At 38.6% G+C, this 22,090-nt stretch overlaps 1 protein-coding gene across 1 annotated transcript in view; it reads left to right on the forward strand.

The window, feature by feature from the left end:
• LOC113925612 (cytosolic beta-glucosidase-like) overlaps window positions 1-22,090 on the forward strand; it is a 116,493-nt gene that overhangs the window by 18,395 nt on the left and 76,008 nt on the right. Inside the window, 1 exon segment of the mRNA XM_027600122.1 lies at window positions 17,721-17,948. Coding sequence (XP_027455923.1) covers window positions 17,721-17,948 — 228 coding nt within the window.

Below are 22,090 nucleotides of genomic sequence, written 5' to 3' on the forward strand. Positions count from 1 at the left end.
GGGTGAATTAGTTTGTGGGAGTTCTGGAAATTTTTTTTTTAATACAGAAAAAAAAACCCCAAAAACCCAACAACCCCAAATTCTTGTTGAGGCAGGTTGTCAGGAGTTCTTGCCCCATTAGTCAGTGGGCTCAGAAATCTTTAGGGTGCTAATATCTGGACATGAACCACCTCTCTTCAGGTCAGCCTCTTCAAGACTACTCACCCCTCAGCTCTTCTCACTTGCCTTGTGAAACGGGAACCAGGATTGAGACCCCAGAGTCATGCCTCAGTATCTGCAGCATTGTGTGATCTATAAATATTAGTCGGTGTGATCTAAAAGATTCAGCGGACTCTGAAGCCTGTGATTTTCATTAGTCAAAAAAAGGATGCCATTAGCCCATTTTCACAAATGCCAGATTTATAGAGGTGTTCTTGAAAACATATGCTAAAATGGAATTATTTAAAATAAGACATTTGTATTTAACTGGCAAACAGAATCAATTTGCCTAGTGTAATTCATAGAGTAGTTTTAGGAAGCCACCCCCCCGCCCCTTTTTTTTGCTTAGTTGTGTGATACAGTGAAAATCTGTGTGGTGATTGATAGGAAAATAATGAAAAACAAATTAGTGTTCATAAAACTTTTGAGTTGATTTGCTACTGGAACCTGGCCAGGCAAACCCATAGGGGTTGAGGTTTTTAGGGGTATTTCATTTCTACAGTGATGTCACTAGGAAGTTACAGATTAATAGCATGGTGCTGTTTATAATTTTCATGTAGCAGAGGGAGGAAAGAGTTAAAGGATTTAAATGTTGCAAAGGGTATTTCTTCTGGGCAGGAGAGGTTTAAATGTAGGGCACCTTTTGCGTTTTAAGCACGGATGTTTGATCCCTTGTCCCACAGTTATGTAATAAAAGAATTTTATTATTATTTTTAAAGGGAAACAGAAAAAAGGCCACTGGGAAAAATACTTGTCCCTGGGGGACAGCTTTTATAGTGCATGTTGTTCAGGAGCTACTTCCTCCTGCCCCAAGGTTCTGGAACAAGATGAATGCCCTTCTCACAGTGCTGAGAGGCCAGAGGGACGACTGAGTGCAGGTGTCAGAGGAACTTCACGGACAGGGTTCACTGCACGCCCAACAGGCTTGGATGGTCCCGGGTGCAAAGAGCTGAGGCAGCCAGGCAGTCCAGAATAGGGAATTTCAAGGAGGCCAGCAAGACAAGGGGGGGCTCCATAAAAGACTACTTACTCTGAGGTCTCTTCTTAGGAGAGCCAGTGTAGGTTGGTGCAGTGGGTACAAAAACCATTTACTAACAACAATCATACACTAATTCCCGGAAAGTCATTTCCAAATGCATCCACTCCAATAATACATCCAATACATTTCCTCAACACCACTATCAAGTAGGAAGACCCAGGTGTTATTAGCACTCTGCTTCTGCAGATGAGGAAACTGAGGCACAGAGAGGTTGGGTGAATTGCCTGAGGTCACAGAGATAGTAAGGCTTAGAGATAAACTGATATATGTATAGAGAATGTGAATAAGAGCAGTCTCTGTTCAGTGACCCTTGGCTTACAGGTTTACTTTTATCTGTTACCTATGCTCTCTTCCAAATCCTTAAACTCAAGGAAACCCCATATTCTTCCAGTTTAACTGGGGGTGATATCAGCAGTATAAAATATGGGGTGGGGTTCAGGGCATGGTACAATACTTTGGAAGCTGAAGGAGTTTGAGAAAACAACAGAAGTGTGAAGGTTACTCTGACTTCCCCTGCCCTTCTCCCCTGAAACAGGTCATAAAACACTCAGGTGAAAGGTGCCTATACCTGGAGGAAAGGAACATCCTTATCTCTGAAGACAGAGGGACACTGAGCAGAATCTGAATAAACAGGCCTTGCTAAGTTTCCCCCAATTTCCTCCGCTTACCTTATGCTCTGTGACCGTCATATTCCTCCACAACCGTCTACTCGTCATCAAACCTGGCATGAAAATACTCAGGTTTAATCATTTCTTCGGGTCCTCATTTCCTTATGAAGGCTCCCAGGGCATATAAAACTTTAAATAAATCTGTATGCTTTTTGCCTGTTAATCTGTCTTTGTCAGTTTAATTTTCAGCCCTAGCCGGGGATCCCTAAGAGGGTCGAGGAAAACATTTTTCCTTCTCTACACATGTAGAGCGCTTGGCAAAGTGCCTGTCCCATCGTAAGGCTTAATAAATGATAGCTATTATTATTATCATGATGCTTTTTCCAGTGTACTGTTCCATCCTTCCAAATGGGGCTCAGATTAGCATAGTGGCAATCAGAAGCTGAAGCCAGTTTAGATTACTGCAGTGCTCTGATGGATGAAGAGAAGAGCAGAGATTTTTCTTCAAAGACAGAGAAAAGTGTCTTTCACTAGATAGCATACTTCGATGCATAAATGGCTGAATGCGAAGAGACTTAATTGAAAGATATAAGAATAATTACAGCAGAATAGCAGCAGCAAAGGCAGTTAAGACAAAAAGCCGCATATGTTAAACAGGACTAAAGTAAATGGAAAAGGGAGTCTAAGAAGCCTCCGTAGCTAAGCACATTAGGATCTTCAGAAAACAACAACACGACAAGTGCAGGGTTAGAGCCCAAAGGGTCGAGTCCCAGAACCAGGGCTGAAATATTTCCTCTCACTATTTATTTCTAGGGGAATTTATCACTTCCCTGAATTACTAAATCAGTAGTTAAATTATATCCACATTCTGTTATTCATCACACCGTGCCGTCCACAAGGAGGACACTCAGGGCACACTCTTTTTTTTTTTTTTTTAAAGATTTTATTTATTCATTTGAGAGAGAATGAGAGATAGCACGAGAGGGAAGAGGGTCAGAGGGAGAAGCAGACCCCGCTGAGCAGGGAGCCCGATGTGGGACTCGATCCCGGGACTCCAGGATCGTGACCTGAGCCGAAGACAGTTGCTCAACCAACTGAGCCACCCAGGCGCCCACAGGGCACACTCTTAAAAATAACTTTTGTTTTTTTCCTCCCCGCCCACCCCGCCGTGTCCCTTCACACTTAGTGGGGGTAGCTCTTTTCTTCCCCTCAGAAGTCAACACAGGTGGGCTCAGTGGTCTTAAGGCTTAATGTGTGCTGGATATTTTCTCTGTCTGTTTAGATCTACTCTCAACTGCCTCCGCGCTGGGCCCTGGGCAGCCAATCCATATTGATGTCATTGTCCTTCGACTTCAGTTTGCATTTGATCAATGGGAAGTATTAGCAGGAGGTGGTAGAGTGAGGCGGGAGGAAAGAGAAGTCAGAATGTTTGTTCCTCGGGTCCCCTCCCTCCTGGATTGCAGTGCGTTGGCTGTGTCCCTGAGCTAAAGGCCTCCTCTTCTGCCAGGCAGCCCTTAGCAAGGATCTACTCTCTACAGGTTTTGGAAACTGATTCTGCCCCAGCCCCTTCCGGGGAGCTAATGACTTCATGCTGTTGCAAGCCCCGAGGTACTGCACTCTCCCTTGTTGCTTTCCCCAGCCCTGCTCACACCATTGTAAATCGTCCTTTATGAAACTCTCAATTACCCAGCGTGAGCACCATCTGTTTCCTGCTGGGACCCTGGCTGATACATACGGCCACTCTTGGTTACAAAACAGAGGCTTATTTTGGTATTTAGAATAATTAGTCCATGAAATAGTTAAAACTTCAAATCTGATTTAGGGCTGCCTCGGTCCTAGCCCTTTGGAAGAGAGGGTGTAGTCAATCTTCTTTCTTCCCTTGCTTCTCTTATTTCTGCTTGTGTACTAAGTCTTCTGACCTGGCTGAACCTGATGGACCTGGGTGGAGCCAAGGTAATAAAAAGGAAAATTCTTAAGGCAGTTTCACGACATCTCACTTTGGCACGTATTTAGAACAAAGTCTTTTTCTCAGGGACGTGCCTCAGAGTCCTGCCCATTGCTGTAGAGCATCCCAGAATCCCGGAAGCGCGTGCAGCTGTCTGCTCCGCCTCATCACTTGCCCTCCCCGGAAGCACGTGCAGCTGTCTGCTCCGCCTCATCACTTGCTCCCTCCAGCCGTTTACCTCAACTTCCATCTGTTGAGGGGAAATCTCTTTTAAAGCGTTTAGCTGCATTAAAGATGTTTGTTTTCAGGTTTCTGCCTTTTCTTAAGACAATTTTAATACCACATTTTTTCCTTAAAAATCATTCTGCTTTTATTTTCACTTTATTACAAAATTTAGTTAGAATTAAAAAAAAATCCAAGTGGATAGATTGACTTATTCTTTTCTTGTTAATCTTCCTCTCCCTCCCTCCCTTCGTTTTCTCTCCCATTTTTTCTTTTTTTTTTTAAGATTTTATTTATTTTGACAAAGAGAGACAGCGAGAGAGGGAACACAAGCAGGGGGAGTGGGAGAAGGAGAAGCAGGCTTCCCGCCGAGCAGGGAGCCCGATGCGGGGCTCGATCCCAGGACCCTGGGACCATGACCTGAGCCGAAGGCAGAGGCTTAAGGACTGAGCCACCCAGGCGCCCCTTTTCTTTCTTCTTTTTATGTTTAATTGTCAGAGAATGTACCTGTGTGAATTCCAATATTTGTGAATACTTCACGGTGTTTGAAAATAATTTTCTGTTGTTGAATAGCAATCTCTGTCTCTCGTACGCCTGTGTGTATCATGTTATATACACATACGTACATATGTACCTATACGTATAAAGTCAGAGACATCTGTCCACAAGAGAATAAATTTATAAACTCTGTTAATTAAATTCTCTCTTTCTCTGTTATTTCCTGAGAGAGTCTCTCCTGTGTTAGTGGAATTTTTGTTATATCCTACATTTATCACAGGTTTTTCTCTTGTGTTTGTCAAAACTCTATTGTTAGATGCCCAAAAGTTCATGATTGCTATATGGTTTTGGTGGGCTGTAACTTTTATTAATATGAGAATATTACTCTGTCCCATTTAATGCTTTTCCTTTATATTCATTTTATGTAATTTTTAAAGTTCTATTTATTTAAATAATCTCTACACCCCATATGGGGCTCGAACCCATTACCCTGAGATCAAGAGTTGCATGATTTTCTGACTGAGCCAGCCAGATGCCTTTTTACACAATATCAATAGTCCTAAGTCTACTTTATTTTTATCAGTATTTACATCATAAATATTTTTTCCTCTTCACCTTTATTTTGTTCAAACAGGACTGTTTAGTGGGTTTGTGATTACCAAGGTTTCAGCTTCTTTCTGCCATATTATTATTTTATATTTTCTAATGTGGTAGTTTCCTTTTGCTTCTCCCTCTTCTCTTCTACCTCCCCCTCCCCCATTATAGTTTTCTCTACTCTTTTTCCCATTGAGTGCGGTGTTTCCCACTGGAGGTGCCGTTGGCATTTCGTCTCGTCATTTCTTGGTTCTGTGTGTGGCTGTCCTGCCCTTGGCAGGTCTTCATCATTGGCCCTGCCACTAAATATCAGAGTAGCCCAGTTTCTGGGACAATGGGAAGCATACCGGAACATTCTCACATGCCTCTGGATGTTACACCACTTCTAACCTCCAAACAGGGTCGACTTAGGTCTGTAATTTCTTTTCTCTTGTGGTTATCTTGACTTTTCTAACTTAATTTTTAATTTTATCTTAGTAACATGTACAATGGTTTAAAAGCTCAAATAGTCCTGGGGTGCCTGGGTGGCTTAGTCATTAAGCATCTGCCTTCGGCTCAGGTCATGGTCCCAGTGTCCTGGGATCGAACCTTGCATTGGGCTCCCTGCTCGGTGGGAAGCCTGCTTCTCCCTCTCCCACTCCCCCTGCTTGTGTTCCCTCTCTCGCTGTCTCTCTCTGTCAAAATAAATAAAATCTTAAAAAAAAAAAGCTCAAATAGTACTGTGAGAATTATAACACCCAACAACAAAGATCTTTTATGTCACTTCTCTCAACTTCTTACTTAGTTCCCTAAAGCCAACATATGTGAGTCTTTTCACCATCTTTTTCTAGTACTTACTTCTATGTTTCTAAATAGCATGCATATACAGTCATTATTTGGTATTCTAGTTGAAAATATATTGGCTTCCGATTTTGTAAGATGAGGTTTTCTCAGCCTGCTCTAGCAACATACTCACAAAGCAAACTTTTTCGTCTCCGTTTTTTCCCACTTGGTTGTTTAACAAATTTTGTCTAAATCTTCATTCAGTTTTTACATCACTGTTTTATGTAAAAATGGTGCATGACTGAGCCACCTAATATCCTATGATTGAGTTTCTTGTCTTGTACAGTTTTTGTTTTGCCTGAGAGTTAATAATTGTCTGTTGTTGGTGACTTCCTATTCTAGGATTTTTTCACTAATTCATCCCCACACTGTCGGCCAGAAATGTAAATTGTTTCTTGACATGTTCAAACACATCAGATGTTTTATCAGTTTCTCTCTCTTTTTTTTTCCTTGGAGACATCTTTTCTGGAACCCTCCATCCTCCTGTGACATATTGAAATGCGTTTCCATAGAGTCTAGTGGTTTTTCTTGTCACTTTGGAGGTTCTGTCTCTTCTGAATTAGCTTTGGACACAGAGTGCTGTTAGTAGATCAGGGAATCTTTGCTCACCATAACCTCAAAGTTCCACATAGAATAGTTATGTCTAATACATTTGAATGTTAATTGCAAAAATAAACAAATATTTTTTGTCTGAAAGTACACCAGGTCATAATTTATAAATGGCAACTACTTGAATTTTTAGCCACATTTAATTTCTCAAATAATTTGCAATAACGTACAAGCATTAAAATAACTTCTGCATATTTCTGTGAAGTGATGAGATAGCAACATCAATATTTATGTTTTATGGTAAACACACCTCACAGAAACTGTTTTATTCAGCTCCTACGACAGGTAACCTCCACTTTCCTAAAGTTCATGGTATGCCATTTATCTGCATTAGTATGGTAATGGCTTTTTTCATGAAAGTGACGTGGCATAAGCTAAACCTTAGGAGAGCAGGGGGTACTCTTCGCTTTATGGGGTTTCAGGTTATGAAAAGTTTCCTAGGAACGCTCTACTTTCAGATAGCTGAGAAACTTTATTTCCAAACATTATTCGTGGTCCTGGAGAGACACAGATAAGAGTGAAACCTGGCCCCTGCCTTGACAGAGCTCCAAGTGTGAAGGAGGCAAAGATATTTTTAAAGATGACTCAACTCTCTGTGTTAATTGCACCCAGGAGGGCGTGGTTCTGATGGGGAGTCAGAGAATACTTCTAAAAAGTGGTGTCGTGGTAATGCCACTTTTGGTTTTTGAAGGAAGGGGACACACACACATACACACACATACACACACGCTCACACACTTACTTATTTTTTATTTGACCTGATTTCCTTTATGCAGAGGACTGAGATCTACATAGATCTATGTCCTCTCAAATGGCATTGTTACGGCAAAAGTAAAAGTGACATGGCCCCATTTGTACTGATGACTTCCAAATCAGGAAGTTGAGGGCCCTGCAAGGCTGGACACAGGATCTTAATCACAGGCAAGTCATGCAAGGCTGGACACAGGATCTTAATCACAGGCAAGTCTGCAAATATTTTTAGAGTAATTCCTATGTATGCACTATGGTATCAAGAGCAGGCCACCGAAAGAAGAGAGAAAGAGCAACTGGTCACTTTTTGTGTAAATGTAGTTAGTGTTTGTTGTTTTGAGTCTAGAAGAGAAGAAACAGGACACTTGTTGAGCACATACCTTCTGCCATGTACCTTGTTAGGACTTTTGCTTTGGCTCAGTTGATTTTTACTAGTACCCCACGATACAGATCTTATGCTCCCACTTTTTATGTACAAAAAAGTGAAGTGAGTGGTAGAGACAGGATTTAAACTCACCTATTACCAGACCTAGAGCTTGTGCTATTTCCGTCATACTTTGCAGCCTTGGAAATCTTTGATTTTAGGTTGGTAGGTAATATCAGTATTTTACATTTTTGTGGGAATCCTTCCATGTCCTAACATGGTAAGGACTTCAGAGACAATTTTATTTTCTTCCAAATTATTAAAAAAATAAAATATAGAAGCCTATAATTTCTTACCAAAAATATTGCAATAACCAGCTAACTGGGGGGTCTTTGGATCCCTAGTGCCTTCTTTCTGCAATTCACCCTGAGCGTTACCACTGAATTATGCATTTGCTTTTTCCTTATCAGGTCCACTGTGAGAACTCTTACTCATTTTTTCAACACCTGCCTTAAAATCTTTCCCGTGGGGGGCACCTGGGTGGCTCAGTCGTTAAGCGTCTGCTTTCGGCTCAGGTTGCGATCCCAGGGTCCTGGGATCGAGCTCCGCATCCGGCTCCCTGCTCCGCGGGAAGCCTGCTTCTCCCTCTCCCACTGCCGCTGCTTGTGCTCCCTCTCTCGCTGTGTCTCTCTCTGTCAAATAAATAAATAAATAAAAATCTTTAAAAAAAATGTTTCTCTTGGGCAAGTCTGACTCCCAATAACAAAAGTAACTCAAATGTTTTTCTTGATTCCTCCGTAGTGTTTTTACATGATCTTAATACAGCTTTTATCTTGATGCAGTCTAAGAGTTTATTTGTCTGATATCAACTGGATTGTGAGTTTTACATGTTTTGGATATTATGTAAATGGAAATATGTATATTTTTTGCAGTTTGCTTTCTCCTTCTCCATATTACATTTGGGAGATTTATGCATGTTGATCTGAATAGATGCAGTTCATCCACTCTTACTCCTGTCTAGTCTTTACTGTATGACTATTCTCTAGTTTATTTATTCATTTATTGATTAATTGTCCTGACAAAGGAAATCTGGGCTATTTCCAGTGGGGGTTTTTGTTGTCGTTTGTTGGAATCATGGATATATACGTTTCCTGGTTTGCATTTGTAGAAATAGGGTATATGGTGTTATGTGAATTGCTGGTTTTTGGTTTATGTGCTTCTTCAACTTTACTAAATATTTCCGTATTGCTCTCTTACCAGCAGTGTATAAACATTGCTGCCATGCACCAATCTCTCAAATGCTGGATATCGCCCAATTTTTAAATTTGTGCCAACTGTGTGGGTGTAGAATGGTATCTCATTGTGGTTTTCATTTGCATTTTCCAGATTTTTAATGATCTCTTACATTTTTTTAAGTGTTTACTAGCCATGTGTTTCTCCTTCTGTGAAGGAACTGTTTACACCTTTTTGTCCATTTTTCTATAGTCTTGTTGGTCTTTTTAATTAAAATATCCAAATACGATTGTGAATTCTTCTATTTTTGTCAGTTCTATTAGGTTCTGCTTCATGTATTTTGGATCTCTGTCATTAGGTGCATAAACATTTAGGATTGTAAATCTTCTTGATAAATTGACTCCTTTAATTTTATGAAATGATTTTTTATATACCTAGTAATAGTCTTGCTCTGAAATCTACACGGGTATTAATATAGCCACTCTAGTTTTGTTTGATTAGAATTAGCATGGTATGTCTTCTTTTCATCCTGACACTTTCGACCTACTTTTGTCTTAGTATTTAAAGTGGGTTTCTTGTAGGCTGTATAAAGTTGAGTCTGATGTTTTTATTCAATCCGATTATCTCTGCCTTTCAACTGTTTAGACTCATTTACATTTAATGATACTGATATGGTTGGGTTTAAATCTATCATCTTGCTATTTATTTTCTATTTCTTCTATCTGTCTTTTATTCTCATTTCCCTCTTTTTCTGTCTTTCTCAGATAACTTATTTTTAATGACTCTATTATATCTTCTTTGATGGCTTACTAACTATAACCCTTTGTTTTATTATTTTAGTGTTTCCCATAGGATTTATAGTATACATCTTTAACTTGCTACAGTCTACCTTCAAGTGGTATTATACTACTTCATGCATAACTAAGGACTGTTACAAGAACATACTTCTATTTTTCCCTCCCTGACTTTTGTGCTACTGTCACCATACATTTTATGCCTACGTATGTTATAAACTTTGTACTACATTATCATTATTTTTCTTTACCCAATAAATTATCTATTAAAGAGATTTGAATAATAAAAAAATCTTATGTATTTACCCATGTAATTACCATTTCTGGTGCTTTTCATTCCATTGTGTAGATCCATACTTTCATCTGGCATCCATTGCTGACTGCCTGAAAGACTTCCTTTAAGGTATTAAGAGTTAGCTGGTGATGAATTCTTTGAGCTTTTGTATGTCTGGAAAAGTATTAGCCTTCATTTTTTTTTTAAAGATTTTATTTATTTATTTGACAGAGAGAGACACAGTGAGAGGGGGAATACCGTAGGGGGAGTGGGAGAGGGAGAAGCAGGCTTCCCGCGGAGCAGGGAGCCCGGCACGGGGCTCGATCCCAGGACCCTGGGATCATGACCTGAGCCAAAGGCAGACGCTTAACGACTGAGCCACCCAGACGCCCCTAGCCTTCATTTTTGAAACATATTTTTATTGGTATAAAATTTTAGTTACACAGATTTTTGTCCCTTTCATTTTTTTTAAAGATGTTACTCCGTTGTCTTCTTGCTTGCATTGTTTTTGACAACAAATCCACCGTATTCTTATCTTTGTTCCTCTAGACATTATATATCTTTTTCCTCTGGCAGCTTTTAAGATTTTTCTCTTCATGACTGTTTTTGAGCAATTTGGTTATGCTTTGGCATATTTGTCTTGTGCTTGGGCTTCCTTGATCTGGGATTTCTAGGTTTATGGTTTTCATTAAATTAAAAAAATTTTTTTCAGTCATTATTTCTTCAAAAAATATTTGTGTCTTTGTGCCCTCCTTTTTTTTTTTCCTCCTTTGGAGATTCTGATTACATGTATATTAAGCTGATTAAAGTTGTCCCAGAGGTCACTGATCCTTTGTTTACATTTTGAGTCTTTTTTTTCTCATGTTTGATTTTAGAGAGTTTCTATTGTTATGTCTTCAAATACACTAACTGTTTTTTCTGTAGTGTTTCATCGGCTGTTAATCCCATCTGGTATATTTTATGTTTCAGGATTGTAGTTTTTATCTCTGGAAGTTCAATTTAGATTTTAAAAAAATTTCCATGTCTCTATCTACATTTGCAAATATGTTTATGAGTGAGATTGGCTTCTAGTTTTTCCTTCCGTGTAATGTTATTTTCTGGTTTTGAAATCAGGATATTCTAGCCATATAAATTGAGAAATTCTTTAACAAAGTTTTTTTTTGGAGTAATTTATACAACAGTGGATTTTTTTGTGTGTTTGTTTTTAAATGTTTGAGAGAAATCAATATTAAAACCAACTGGCATGGCATTTTCTTTGTGGAACATTTTAACTACTGATTTTATTTTGAAACAGTTAAGATCGTTCAGGTTTTTCACTTTTCCTTGAATCAATTTTGTTAAGGTTTAATTTCCTAAAATTTGTCATTTCCAAATAATTTTTCGAACATCTTTTAATAAAGTTTTAAAAATAATATATTATTTTCCTCACTATAATCTCTGCAGTTTCTGTAGCTCTATTTCCCTTTTTCATTACTAATATGTACTTTTATCTTATTTAAAAAAAATTATTTTGCAGGGGTTTTTCTATTTTATTAAACTTCTCTAAAAACCACTCTTTGCCTCTGTTAATTCTCTCTATCCTGGTTTGTTTTTTGTTTTATTATTTCTGATATTACCTTATTTTTTTTCCTATTGTCTCTGTTCTCCTCCTTTTTTTCCTCCTCTTTCTCTCTCTTTTACACATTTAAGTGAGATACTTAGCACATTAACTCTGAGGCTTGCTTCTTTTCTAATGTATGAATTAAGGCTTTCTCTCTAAATACCACTTAAACTAGAATCCACAATGTTTTCATATTTATCTTTCTGTTACTAAGTTTTTAACATTTTCTGGTGACCACCATTATGCCTTCTTTAAGCTTTAAGTTATTCAGATGTTTCTTTTTAGATTCCTCAAATTTTGGAGGTTTCTTCCTTTCCTTCTTCCTTCCTTCCTTTCTTTCTTTTTTTAAGATTTTATTTATTTGAGAGAGAGCCACAGAGAGAGCACAAGTAGGGGTGGGGCAGAGGGAGAGGGAGAAGCAGACTCCCTGCCAAGCAGGGAGCCTGGTGCGGGATTGCATCCCAGGACCCTGAGATCATGACCTGAGCTAAAGGCAGATGTTTAACTGACTGAGCCACCCAGACACCCCTCCACTTTTGGAGGTTTCTAATGTTATTTAGTGTTTGAATTCTGATAAAATTGGTGAAAGATTGTCATCCCTCTTTCTCCCAACTTTTGAAATTTATGGAGACTTTATCTATGGACTAATTTGTGCTCAACTTTCATAAAATTTTGTCTTCTTAACAAAATATATATTCTTCAGTTGTAGTATTTATTATTGTGCAATGTCATACATATCCATTAGATCAAGATCACTAATGTCTGTTACCCTTATTCTCTCTTTTTTCAGTTACTCAGAAAGTTTTTGGTATCAAGGTTATTCTAACCACATAAAATGAATTGAGGAATTATTTTTTATTTTCTGGAATAATTTCTGCAAGAGTAGAGTTTTTTTGTTAGTTTGTTTTGCTTTTTAAATGTTCAATAGAATTTAATCAAAATCTATCATAGAAATGGATTTGTCAATTTAGCTTTTCAGTTTCTTAATTTTTGCTTCACATGTTTGAAAACCAGACTCCTGGGTGCATACATAATTAAAATAGTGCTATCATGTAGTGGTCCATGTTATCTCCAGGAATGCTCACTTAGTTTCTCCTTGAAGTCCTTCACTTTTTGATGGTGGGGCAGGGGGCAGGGGTATCTTTTCCATATTTTGACTTTCAAATTTTTCTGTATTTTTATATCTTAGGTATATTGGTAATCAGTATACCACTGGATATTTAAAAAAAAATATCTGATCTGGTAATCTTTGTCTTTTATCTGAGGAATACTGTGCATTGACTTATATTGTTATAAGTGATAATTTATATCTTGTCATACCATCTTATTTTATGGATTATGCTTTTATTTTTCTTACCCTGTCTTTGCTTATTTTTTCTGATTTTCTTATCCTTCTTTTAGTTTATTTATTTAGTTTTCCCCATCTAGTCTGCCAGTTAAGAGTATGGGCTCTGAAATTCAATTGCCTGGGTTAGGATCTCAGCTTTAGTATATGCTAATCTGAGCAAGTTACTTACCCTGTTCACTCAGTTTCCTTATCTGAAAATGGGGGTGATAATGGCCATTACTTCATATTATTTTTGTGAAGGGTTAACATATATATAATGTGTAGAATTGAGCCTGGTACAGAACTTTTGCTATAGATGCATTGGACTCTTCTTTAAAACAATAAATTCCAGTTTGGACTTGAGAACACTTTAACTCTGATTTCTCCCTTTTGTGCTTATATGTTGTTTTGGTTCACTATTTTAGTTCTATCTAGTTATTCTTTTAATTCTCACAAAATAGACATTTTGTTATCCTTTTATATGTTAAGAGCTTGTTTAGATTATCCATATATTTATTAATGTCTTTATTTATCATCCTCTTCTAATGTTTCACTTAATATTATTTCTTTAATTTTCATGCTAATTCAAGTTTATATAATAAAATAACTTAAAGAGTCAAAATGAGACTGTTTCAGAAACCATCAATCCCTGGTCCCCTTCCACGTTCCTCTCCCTAGAGGAAACCCCTTTAACTGTTTCAGTTAATCCTTTTGGCATTGACTACTGTATTTTAAACATGCTTATATTATTAGTTCTTGATTTTAGTCCTGTTGTAGGCATAATCTATTGATTTCTCACTGTGAAAAGTGAGGATTTACCCATTTGTCCACTTTCTCTCCTTCTACCTTTCTGCTTTCACTGACCCCCATGTACGATTCCAATACCATAAAAAGTGGGGAATTACTGCTAACTTGGTATAGAGTTTCAGTTTTGCAAGATGAAGAGTTCTGGAGATGGATGTGGTGATGGTTTCACAACAACATGAGTGTGCTTAATGTCACTGAACTGTACACTTAGAGGTAGTTAAGATGGTTAGTCTTACGTTATGTGTATTTTACCACAATTAAAAAATATTCTTGTCAGTTAGAGCACATACTGCAATGTTTACAGACTGAATGAAGGCACTTGGGTGGATACAAATGAAACAAGATTGGCACCATGTTGAAAACTGCTAAAGCTGAGCCATGGGTACATAGGGCTTTGCTGTATTATTCTGTCTACTTTTGTGCATGTTGACAATTCTGTAATAAATTTTTAAACATTTATTTGGTGGGGAGGGGCAGAGGGGGAGGGAGAGAGAGAGAGAATCTCCAGCAGACTCCCCACTGAGTGCAGAGCCCCGTATGGGGCTCAATATCACAACTCTGAGATCATGACCTGAGCCGAAATCAAGAGTTGGCTGCTTAATGAACCGAGCCACCCAGGTGCCTCTCATAATAAGTTTTTATATTTAAAAAAATCATACTAGGGGCACCTGGGTGGCTCAGTTGTTTAAGCGTCTACCTTCAGCTCAGGTCATGATCTCAGGGTCCTGGGATTGAGCTCCTCATCAGGCTCCCCACTCAGTGGAGAGCCTGCATCTCTTTCTCCCTCTGCCCCTCCCCCCCCACTCATGCTCTCTCACTCTCACTCTCTCTCTATCTCAAATAAAAGAATAAATCTTTAAAAAAATCGTACTAGATATTCTATTAGTTTAATCTTCTTGCAGAACTATTTCCTACAGCCTGTGATGTGCTTACATGGGCTGGTTAGTCCCTGGGTTTGCTGCACAGGGATGTCCTTGGAGGTCTCTTTTTATCATTAGCCCGGAGATTTCCCTTTCTTGATTTTTTTCTGCTGAAAACCTGTTTCCTGGATCCTAGATTTTTATCTTTCTTGGTCTACATGATTATTCTGGTGAAACGTATCCTCCTGTAGTATCCAATGAGATGAAGGTTTTTTCTCAGTATCCAATGAGAGCTCATATGTCTGATAATATCTTCTTTCATTCTCACACTTATTCAATGGTTGGAGGGCGGGATCATTGTTGCAACCATTGAGGAGTCCCTTCCACCCAACTGTGGGTCAAGCTGGTTGCTTTGTTGTCTCTTTCGCAGGTGGGGTTTGTTTCTTCCTTATTCTTGTACAGGGTGTGGAGCCCTTTCATTGCCAGCCTGATGTAAGCATGTTCGTGGAGGCTTCCCATCCTTGGTAAGCTTTAGACTTTGTCTCCTTTCCACCTTGTCCCACAAGACCATTAAAATGGCAGCTCACATCATCTGGGCTTGGCAGATGCTCTCAGGACAAAAGCCTGCATCGCTACTCATTTGTGCCTCTGAATTACCTCTCTCACTTTGTTTTTGAGTTACCTACTATCCCACCAGATCAATGACACACTTTTGCTGCTAAATTATTACTTCAGAGTACAATAATTTTTTAATATTCATGATTTCTTTGTATACTTAGTATCTACCCTGATTTCAACTGTCATTTTTGCTTTTGTCAGAACTCCTTCTTTTACCATCTCTGCTGTCTCCCCATGGTCCCTTCCCATAATTTGTAGCCTGTGCTGTCCTTTTGTTGGTCTAAAAACTAGTACCTTATTCAGTTTGAATTGTGCACAAGATATGAGTAAGTAGATGCTAAATGAGGACCTGAAAGACCTTCCTGTAATTGTTTAGTTTATCTGTGACCTTCTTTCTTATCTAAAAATCATTATGAAATATTTTAGGCATATAAAAAGAGTTGTGAATAGTGTAATAAACAGCTCCCCAAGTACCCCTAACCCAGTTTAAGGAATGAAACATAAGAGGTGCAGTCAAACTCCTTTCTGGTTCTATTACCCTTTTTTCTCCACAAAGGTAACCACTAGCCTGAATTGATAATTTCCAGGCATGTTGTATGTTTATCTCATATGTATATGTTCAGAATATACATGGATTGTTTTACATGTTTGAAATATACAAAACATGATAAACATATATATTCTTTAAAATATCAGTAGACTTTATATTTTAGAATAATTTTAGGTTTACAGAAAAATTGAGCAGAACGTACTGAGAGTTCCCAAATACCCCATTCCCCAGTTTCCACTACTAGTAGCATCTTGCATTACTGTGAGACAATCATTACAACCAATGAATGAATATCAATACATTATTATTAAAGTTCACAGTTTATAAGGTTTTGATAAATATATCTACCATTACAGTATCATGTAGAACAATTTTACTGCCCTAAAAATCTAAATTCTACCATTTATCCCTGTATACATTCTCTTAAATCTCAATTTTTTTTTTTTGGTTGTATAGCTTTATTGTTTTGAGGCTGAGTCCATTTGGAGGCCTATAATAAAACACCATAAACTGGATAGCTTATAAACAACAAATATTTATTTCTCACAATTCTGGAGGCTGCAAGTCTGAGGTGAGAGTGATAGCATGGCTGGTTGAGGGCCCTCTTCTGCATCACAGACATCTGCATTTTCACATGGCACAAGGAACTGGGGAACTCTGTGGGGTCTTTTATAAGGGCACTAACTCATTCCTGGGGGCTTCACCCTCATGACTTAAGCACCTGCCAAAGACCCTACTTCCTCCTACCATCACATTGGCATTAGGATTTCAACATAAATTTGGGGGGATACAAACATTCCATCTATAGCATAGGGTTACTGATGCTCTGATCCATTCCCTTTAACTGCTGATTTGTGTTTCCTCTGTGTGACTATACCTCAAATTAATTATCTGTTCTACTGTTGGTAGAATGTGAGTTGTTTCCAGGAGTTTGTTATTACAGACATCTCTGCCTCAATGATCTCCCATAATCTTTTTGTGAAAATACATGAACATTTCTCCAGGGTGTTTACCTAGAAGTGAAATTCGGGAGTCATGAGATTTTTAAAATTACTCCTTTATACCATAAAATGGATTCTAACTACATTTTAAACAAGATTTCTATGTGTACAGATATTCCAAATGTAATGTAATTTTTACTTTCTGCTCTTTTAATGTGCAACACTCTCTCTTTCCTGTGGGCTTATTTGGATCCAACTTCTCTTTTTTTCTATTTTATCCCCATTCCCACCTCCCAGCAATTCACCCTGATGACCCAATTTTTCCTTTAGGTGTCCATCTAAAAGTCATTTCCCTAAGAGACCTCCGACTGTAGCCCACATCTGGATGAATGCCCCTCCTTGGTTTTCTGGCAAGGCTTTTGCCCCAGCTGTTGTGTAATTGCCCATAGCTAAGTTCTCCAAGGACAGGAAGCCCAGCAGAGTGCACCCTGTTGTCTCCTGTGCTCAGCACAGAGCCTGACATGTAACATTTGTGGAATTAATGGAGGCATGAATGAACGAAGGTAGGATACTAATGTGTCAACAATGGCAGAAGCTAGTGCCCTCCCCACAATAATTGACTGGACCATTGCAGGCTCCACTGTTAGCTAACAGGAGAATGGAGTTCAAGTGTAGAGGACCAAAGACAAGGTCCTGAGACTCTGTCAGGCACAACAAGGACAAGGCTTGTCAGTCATGGCCAGGAGGAGATAGTTGCAACTCAGACATTCATAAGCTGGGGCCTGCCTCTGTTTACCAGCTGGGAAATCTTCAGAAAATGAACCATGAAAGCCTGCTATGCAGCAGCACTATGCAATAATTTTTCATTTGCCACCAGTCAGCTTCAGGGATCAGGGACAGCTAAACACATAACTCACTCATGCATGTTATTTTAAAGGCATATTTTAAAGTTATAAATATGGTACATTGAGTTAATGAGGTATGTTCTTTTGGTGACAAATATTTACATTCCACATATGCCTCTTGATGTCAAAAGTGTAACTGTTTCATTTTCTTCTTTTTCTCAGGAGGCTGGGATGCAGATGGAAAAGGCCCTAGTGTCTGGGACACATTCACCCATCAGGGAGGAGAGAGAGTTTTCAAGAACCAGACTGGCGATGTAGCTTGTGGCAGCTACACTCTGTGGGAGGAAGATTTGAAATGTATCAAACAGCTTGGATTGACTCATTACCGCTTCTCTCTTTCCTGGTCACGTCTGTTACCTGATGGGACGACAGGTTTCATCAACCAGAAAGGCAAGTGTTTCTTAAAAATAGAAGGTTGCAGCTTTAATTCAAGGTTATTGCTGCAGTCTGGCATAATTAATCCAGTATGCTATTCTGCAGTGGAGCTTTGAAATTGCAAGTTTTTAGGGTGATTATAGGATAAATTTTTTGAAATGGGTTTGCGTTAGCTTTCTTAATAATAATTCTGTTTTCCCTGAACTGGAGACATGTGTTGGGAGGGGACAAATAGATGGGCAGGAAGGGGTGGGAATAAGGGTTTCACTTATGGAAGATATTACTGAGTGTTAACCTGAAGGTGAATTTCCAAAAGTTATGTATTGAACTATTTTCAGTCGTGTTATGCTGTGAAGAGTTACAAAAAGCCCTGCAGAACTTGAGAAGATTTTGGGCATTTCAATTGGAGCTGAATTAGTGGAGCAAATTAACTTAGCACAGAGATTAGCACCGAGGCATATGGAGTCTGCTTAACTGGGAACAAAGGGCCAGCTATATCACTTGCTATCTGTGGAAGCATCTCTCAGGCATTTTTTTGTGCCTCAGTTTCCCCACAAGTAGAAAGGAATACTCAAATAGTTCTTAGTTCAGAGAGTTGTTGGAAGATTAAATGAAATAATCTTTGTAAAGTGCTTTATACAGTAGCTGGTATATCATAAAGACATTCAAAAAGTATTAGCTATTATTCTTAAGTTTTGTAATTAAAAAGACTACTGCCCTATTTGAATGCCTTTTATTTATGAGGCATTTTACATACTTTTTTTCTAATTCCCACAGTCAGTGAGGAAGGTATAATTAGTCACATTTTACAGTGGTGCGTGTCCAAATCCAGGTATTTTGTTAACGGTGGATCTGGAATTTAAACCTAAGGTCTGGCTAGTTCCTTCCATACACCAGGGTTGGCAAACTATGACCCGAGGGCCGAATTTGGCCTGACTCCTATTTTTGTAAATAAAGTTTTATTGCAGCACAGCTATGCCCATTCACTACATTTAGTCTGTGGTTGCTTTCCCACTACAATGGCAGAATTGAGTAGTTGGGGCAGAGATCACAGAGCCTGCAAAGCCTAAAATATTTACTACCTGGTACTTCCCAAGAAAAGTTTTGTGACCCCTGTGCTACAACATAAAGGTTTCTTATAAAGAACCTCTATCGCTACTTTGTCCTGGAAAATATTTCACATTACTCCTATGGTTGGGACTAGGTGAGGCCAGTGATGTGCCTAAGGTGCAGAATTTAAGGAGATGTTGACTCTCAGGGTCTTGGAAATGCAAGATGAGCACTTGCAGAGTCCTGAGTGAAGGCACCTGCTTGCTCATCCCTTTCAGCTGCTGTGCCTTCACTGATCGGCAGGAGTTCCATTTGAGTAAGTTATCTAATTTCCTACATAGTAAGAACAACCTGTAATAACAACTGCTAGCTGGGCTTGTGTACTTGCAAGGTTCATTTTCTGTAAGGTGGGCTAAGTTGGACATTGTGAAACGCAGCTGCACCTCATGTCTCCCCCAGATAGGAACAACGTAAGATTAGCAGGTCCATTGCTCGATTCTAAAGACATTAGCTCCCCTGACTAACTGCTGCTGGTTGAATGTCTACTTTCTTGACATCACTGGCCACTTTTTTTTTTTTTTTCTGACTTTGAACAGAAGTTAATTTGTTGTTTAGTTTCAACGTGAACTAATAATTTCCCGCCTTCCTCATCCATCATCTATCTATACCTTCTCTTTTCTCCAGCACCATCACACCCCCAAGGACTAAAAACTAAGAGTAATCTTTGAATCTCTTTTCTTTCCTTCCTGCATCTAATTGGTTGCTAACTATGATCCGTTCCACTTATGTCTCTTTAACTTCTCCCTCCTGGCCATTTTCTCTGCCTCTGCCCGGCTTTAGAGATTTATCATTCTCATCAAGGACTTTTTGATATACCCTTGCTGGGTCTACCTATTTTCACTTGTTCTCTGTCCATTAATCCCTTGTACAAAATGCCACCCCAGGAATTTGCCTAAAGCTTTGCCTCAGTCATGTTGGCTTGTATCATCTCCTGCTAAAAACAAAGCAAGATTTAAAAAAAAAATTTTTTTTTAAATGTTTGTTTATTTATTTATTTATGAGAATCAGAGAGAGGCAGAGGCAGAGGCAGAGGGAGAGGCAGGCTCCCTGCCTAGCAGGGAGCCCGATGCGGGACTCGATCCCAGGACCCTGGGATCATGACCTGAGCCGAAGGCAGACGCTTAACCATCTGAGCCACCCAGGTGCCCCTTAAAAAATTTTTTTTAAAGATTTATTTATTTGAGAAGAGGGGGAGACGAGGGAAAAGGAGAGAGAAAAAAAAAATCCCAAGCAGACTCCCCACTGAGCACAGAGCCCGAATCTGGGAGCTTGATCTCACAACCCCGAGATCATGACCTGAGCCAAAACCAAGAGTCAGTCACAGCTGACTGAGTCACCCAAGTGCCCCTCATAAAAAATTATTTTAGTCATCCCAAGACTCAACATATAGTGTACACTTCCTTCTTATATCATTCCATATTTTATCTGACTTAGTCTTAATTCATCTCTGGAACATTACAGGCTGAAATTCCCCTATGCATATGACCCATGCAATTGCTCCATGTAATTCCCTAAGCACATAACCCTCTACTTTTTAAACATACTTTGCAATTTTCCACCTCTGTGGGAATTTTCTTAAGCTCTTCCTCCTGCCTGGAATGGTCTTTCCTTAACTATACCCACTGAATCTCTACCCTCCTGATTCTAGGAGTTTGGAGTTTTCACTGAGTTTCCATTTGGATGGTAAACAATGAAAAATTTTGAAAAAACAACACAAAACAGCCACCCCCTTGCCAACTTGTAATACAGGTTCATAACCCCTTATCTGAAATTCTAAAGTCCAAAAAGCTTTGAATACTGTATCCTTTTTAGCAAGTTTAGTTCTAAAACTAATTTGTCAACAAAAGCTAACCTGAATTGATGGGGCAGTTTTTTTTTGAATTGAAGAATAATTGACATACAATATTGTATTAATTTCAGGTATAGAACATAGTGATTTGACATTTATAAATATTACTAAATGATCACTAAAATAAATCTGGTTACCATCTGTAATCATACAAAATTATTACAATATTATTGATCATATTCCCTACACTGCACATGACATCCCCATGGCTTATTTGTTTTATAATTGGAAGATTGTACCTCTTAATCCCCTTCACCTATTTTGCTCATCATCTTTCCTCTGTCCTCTCTAGCAACCATCAGTTTGTTCTCTGTATCTACCGAGACAGTTTCCATTTTGTTTTGTTTGTTCATTTGTTTTTTAGATTCCACTTGTAAATAAGTCATATGGAAATTGTCTTTGATTTATTTCATTTAGCATAATACCCTCTAGGTTCACCCATGTTGTTGCAAATGGCAAGATTTCATTCCTTCTTATGGCTGAGTAATATTCCATTACACACACACACACACACACACACACACACACACACACACACACACCACATCTTCTTTACCCATTCATCCATCGATAGATATTTATGTTGCTTTCATATCTTGGCTATTATAAATAATGCAGCAATGAACACAGAGGTTCATATGTCTTTTCAAATTAGTGTTTTTGTTTTCTTCAGGTAAATACCTGGAAGTGGAGTTGTTGGATCATACGGTAGTTCTATTTTTTATTTTTTTGAGGAAACTCCATACTGTTTTCCATAGTGGCTACACCAATTTATATTTCCACTAACACTGCATGAGGGTTCCCATTTCTCCACATCCTCACTAACACTTGTTATTTCTTGATAATAGCCATTCTGACAGGTGTGAGGTGATATCTCATTGTGGTTTTGATTTGCATCTCCCTGATGGTTAGTGACATTGAACATTTTTTTCATGTGCCTGTTGGCCATCTGTATGTCTTTTTTGGAAAAGTGTCTATTGAGGTTCCCCACCTATTTTTTAATCAGATTGTGTTTTGATATTGAGCTTTATGGGTTTTTTATATATTTTGGATGTTAAACCCTTGTGAAATTTTTTTTTTATAATCTCAGGTAATTCTACTTGGTAAGAATATTTACAGATTTTACTGCAGAAATATTAAGGGAGACTGACCCAGACCCACTGGGAAGGTTAACTTAATATATGGTATTTACTCTGTA

The sequence above is a fragment of the Zalophus californianus genome, chromosome 2 (assembly GCF_009762305.2).
Source record: "Zalophus californianus isolate mZalCal1 chromosome 2, mZalCal1.pri.v2, whole genome shotgun sequence".
Lineage (NCBI taxonomy): Eukaryota > Metazoa > Chordata > Mammalia > Carnivora > Otariidae > Zalophus > Zalophus californianus.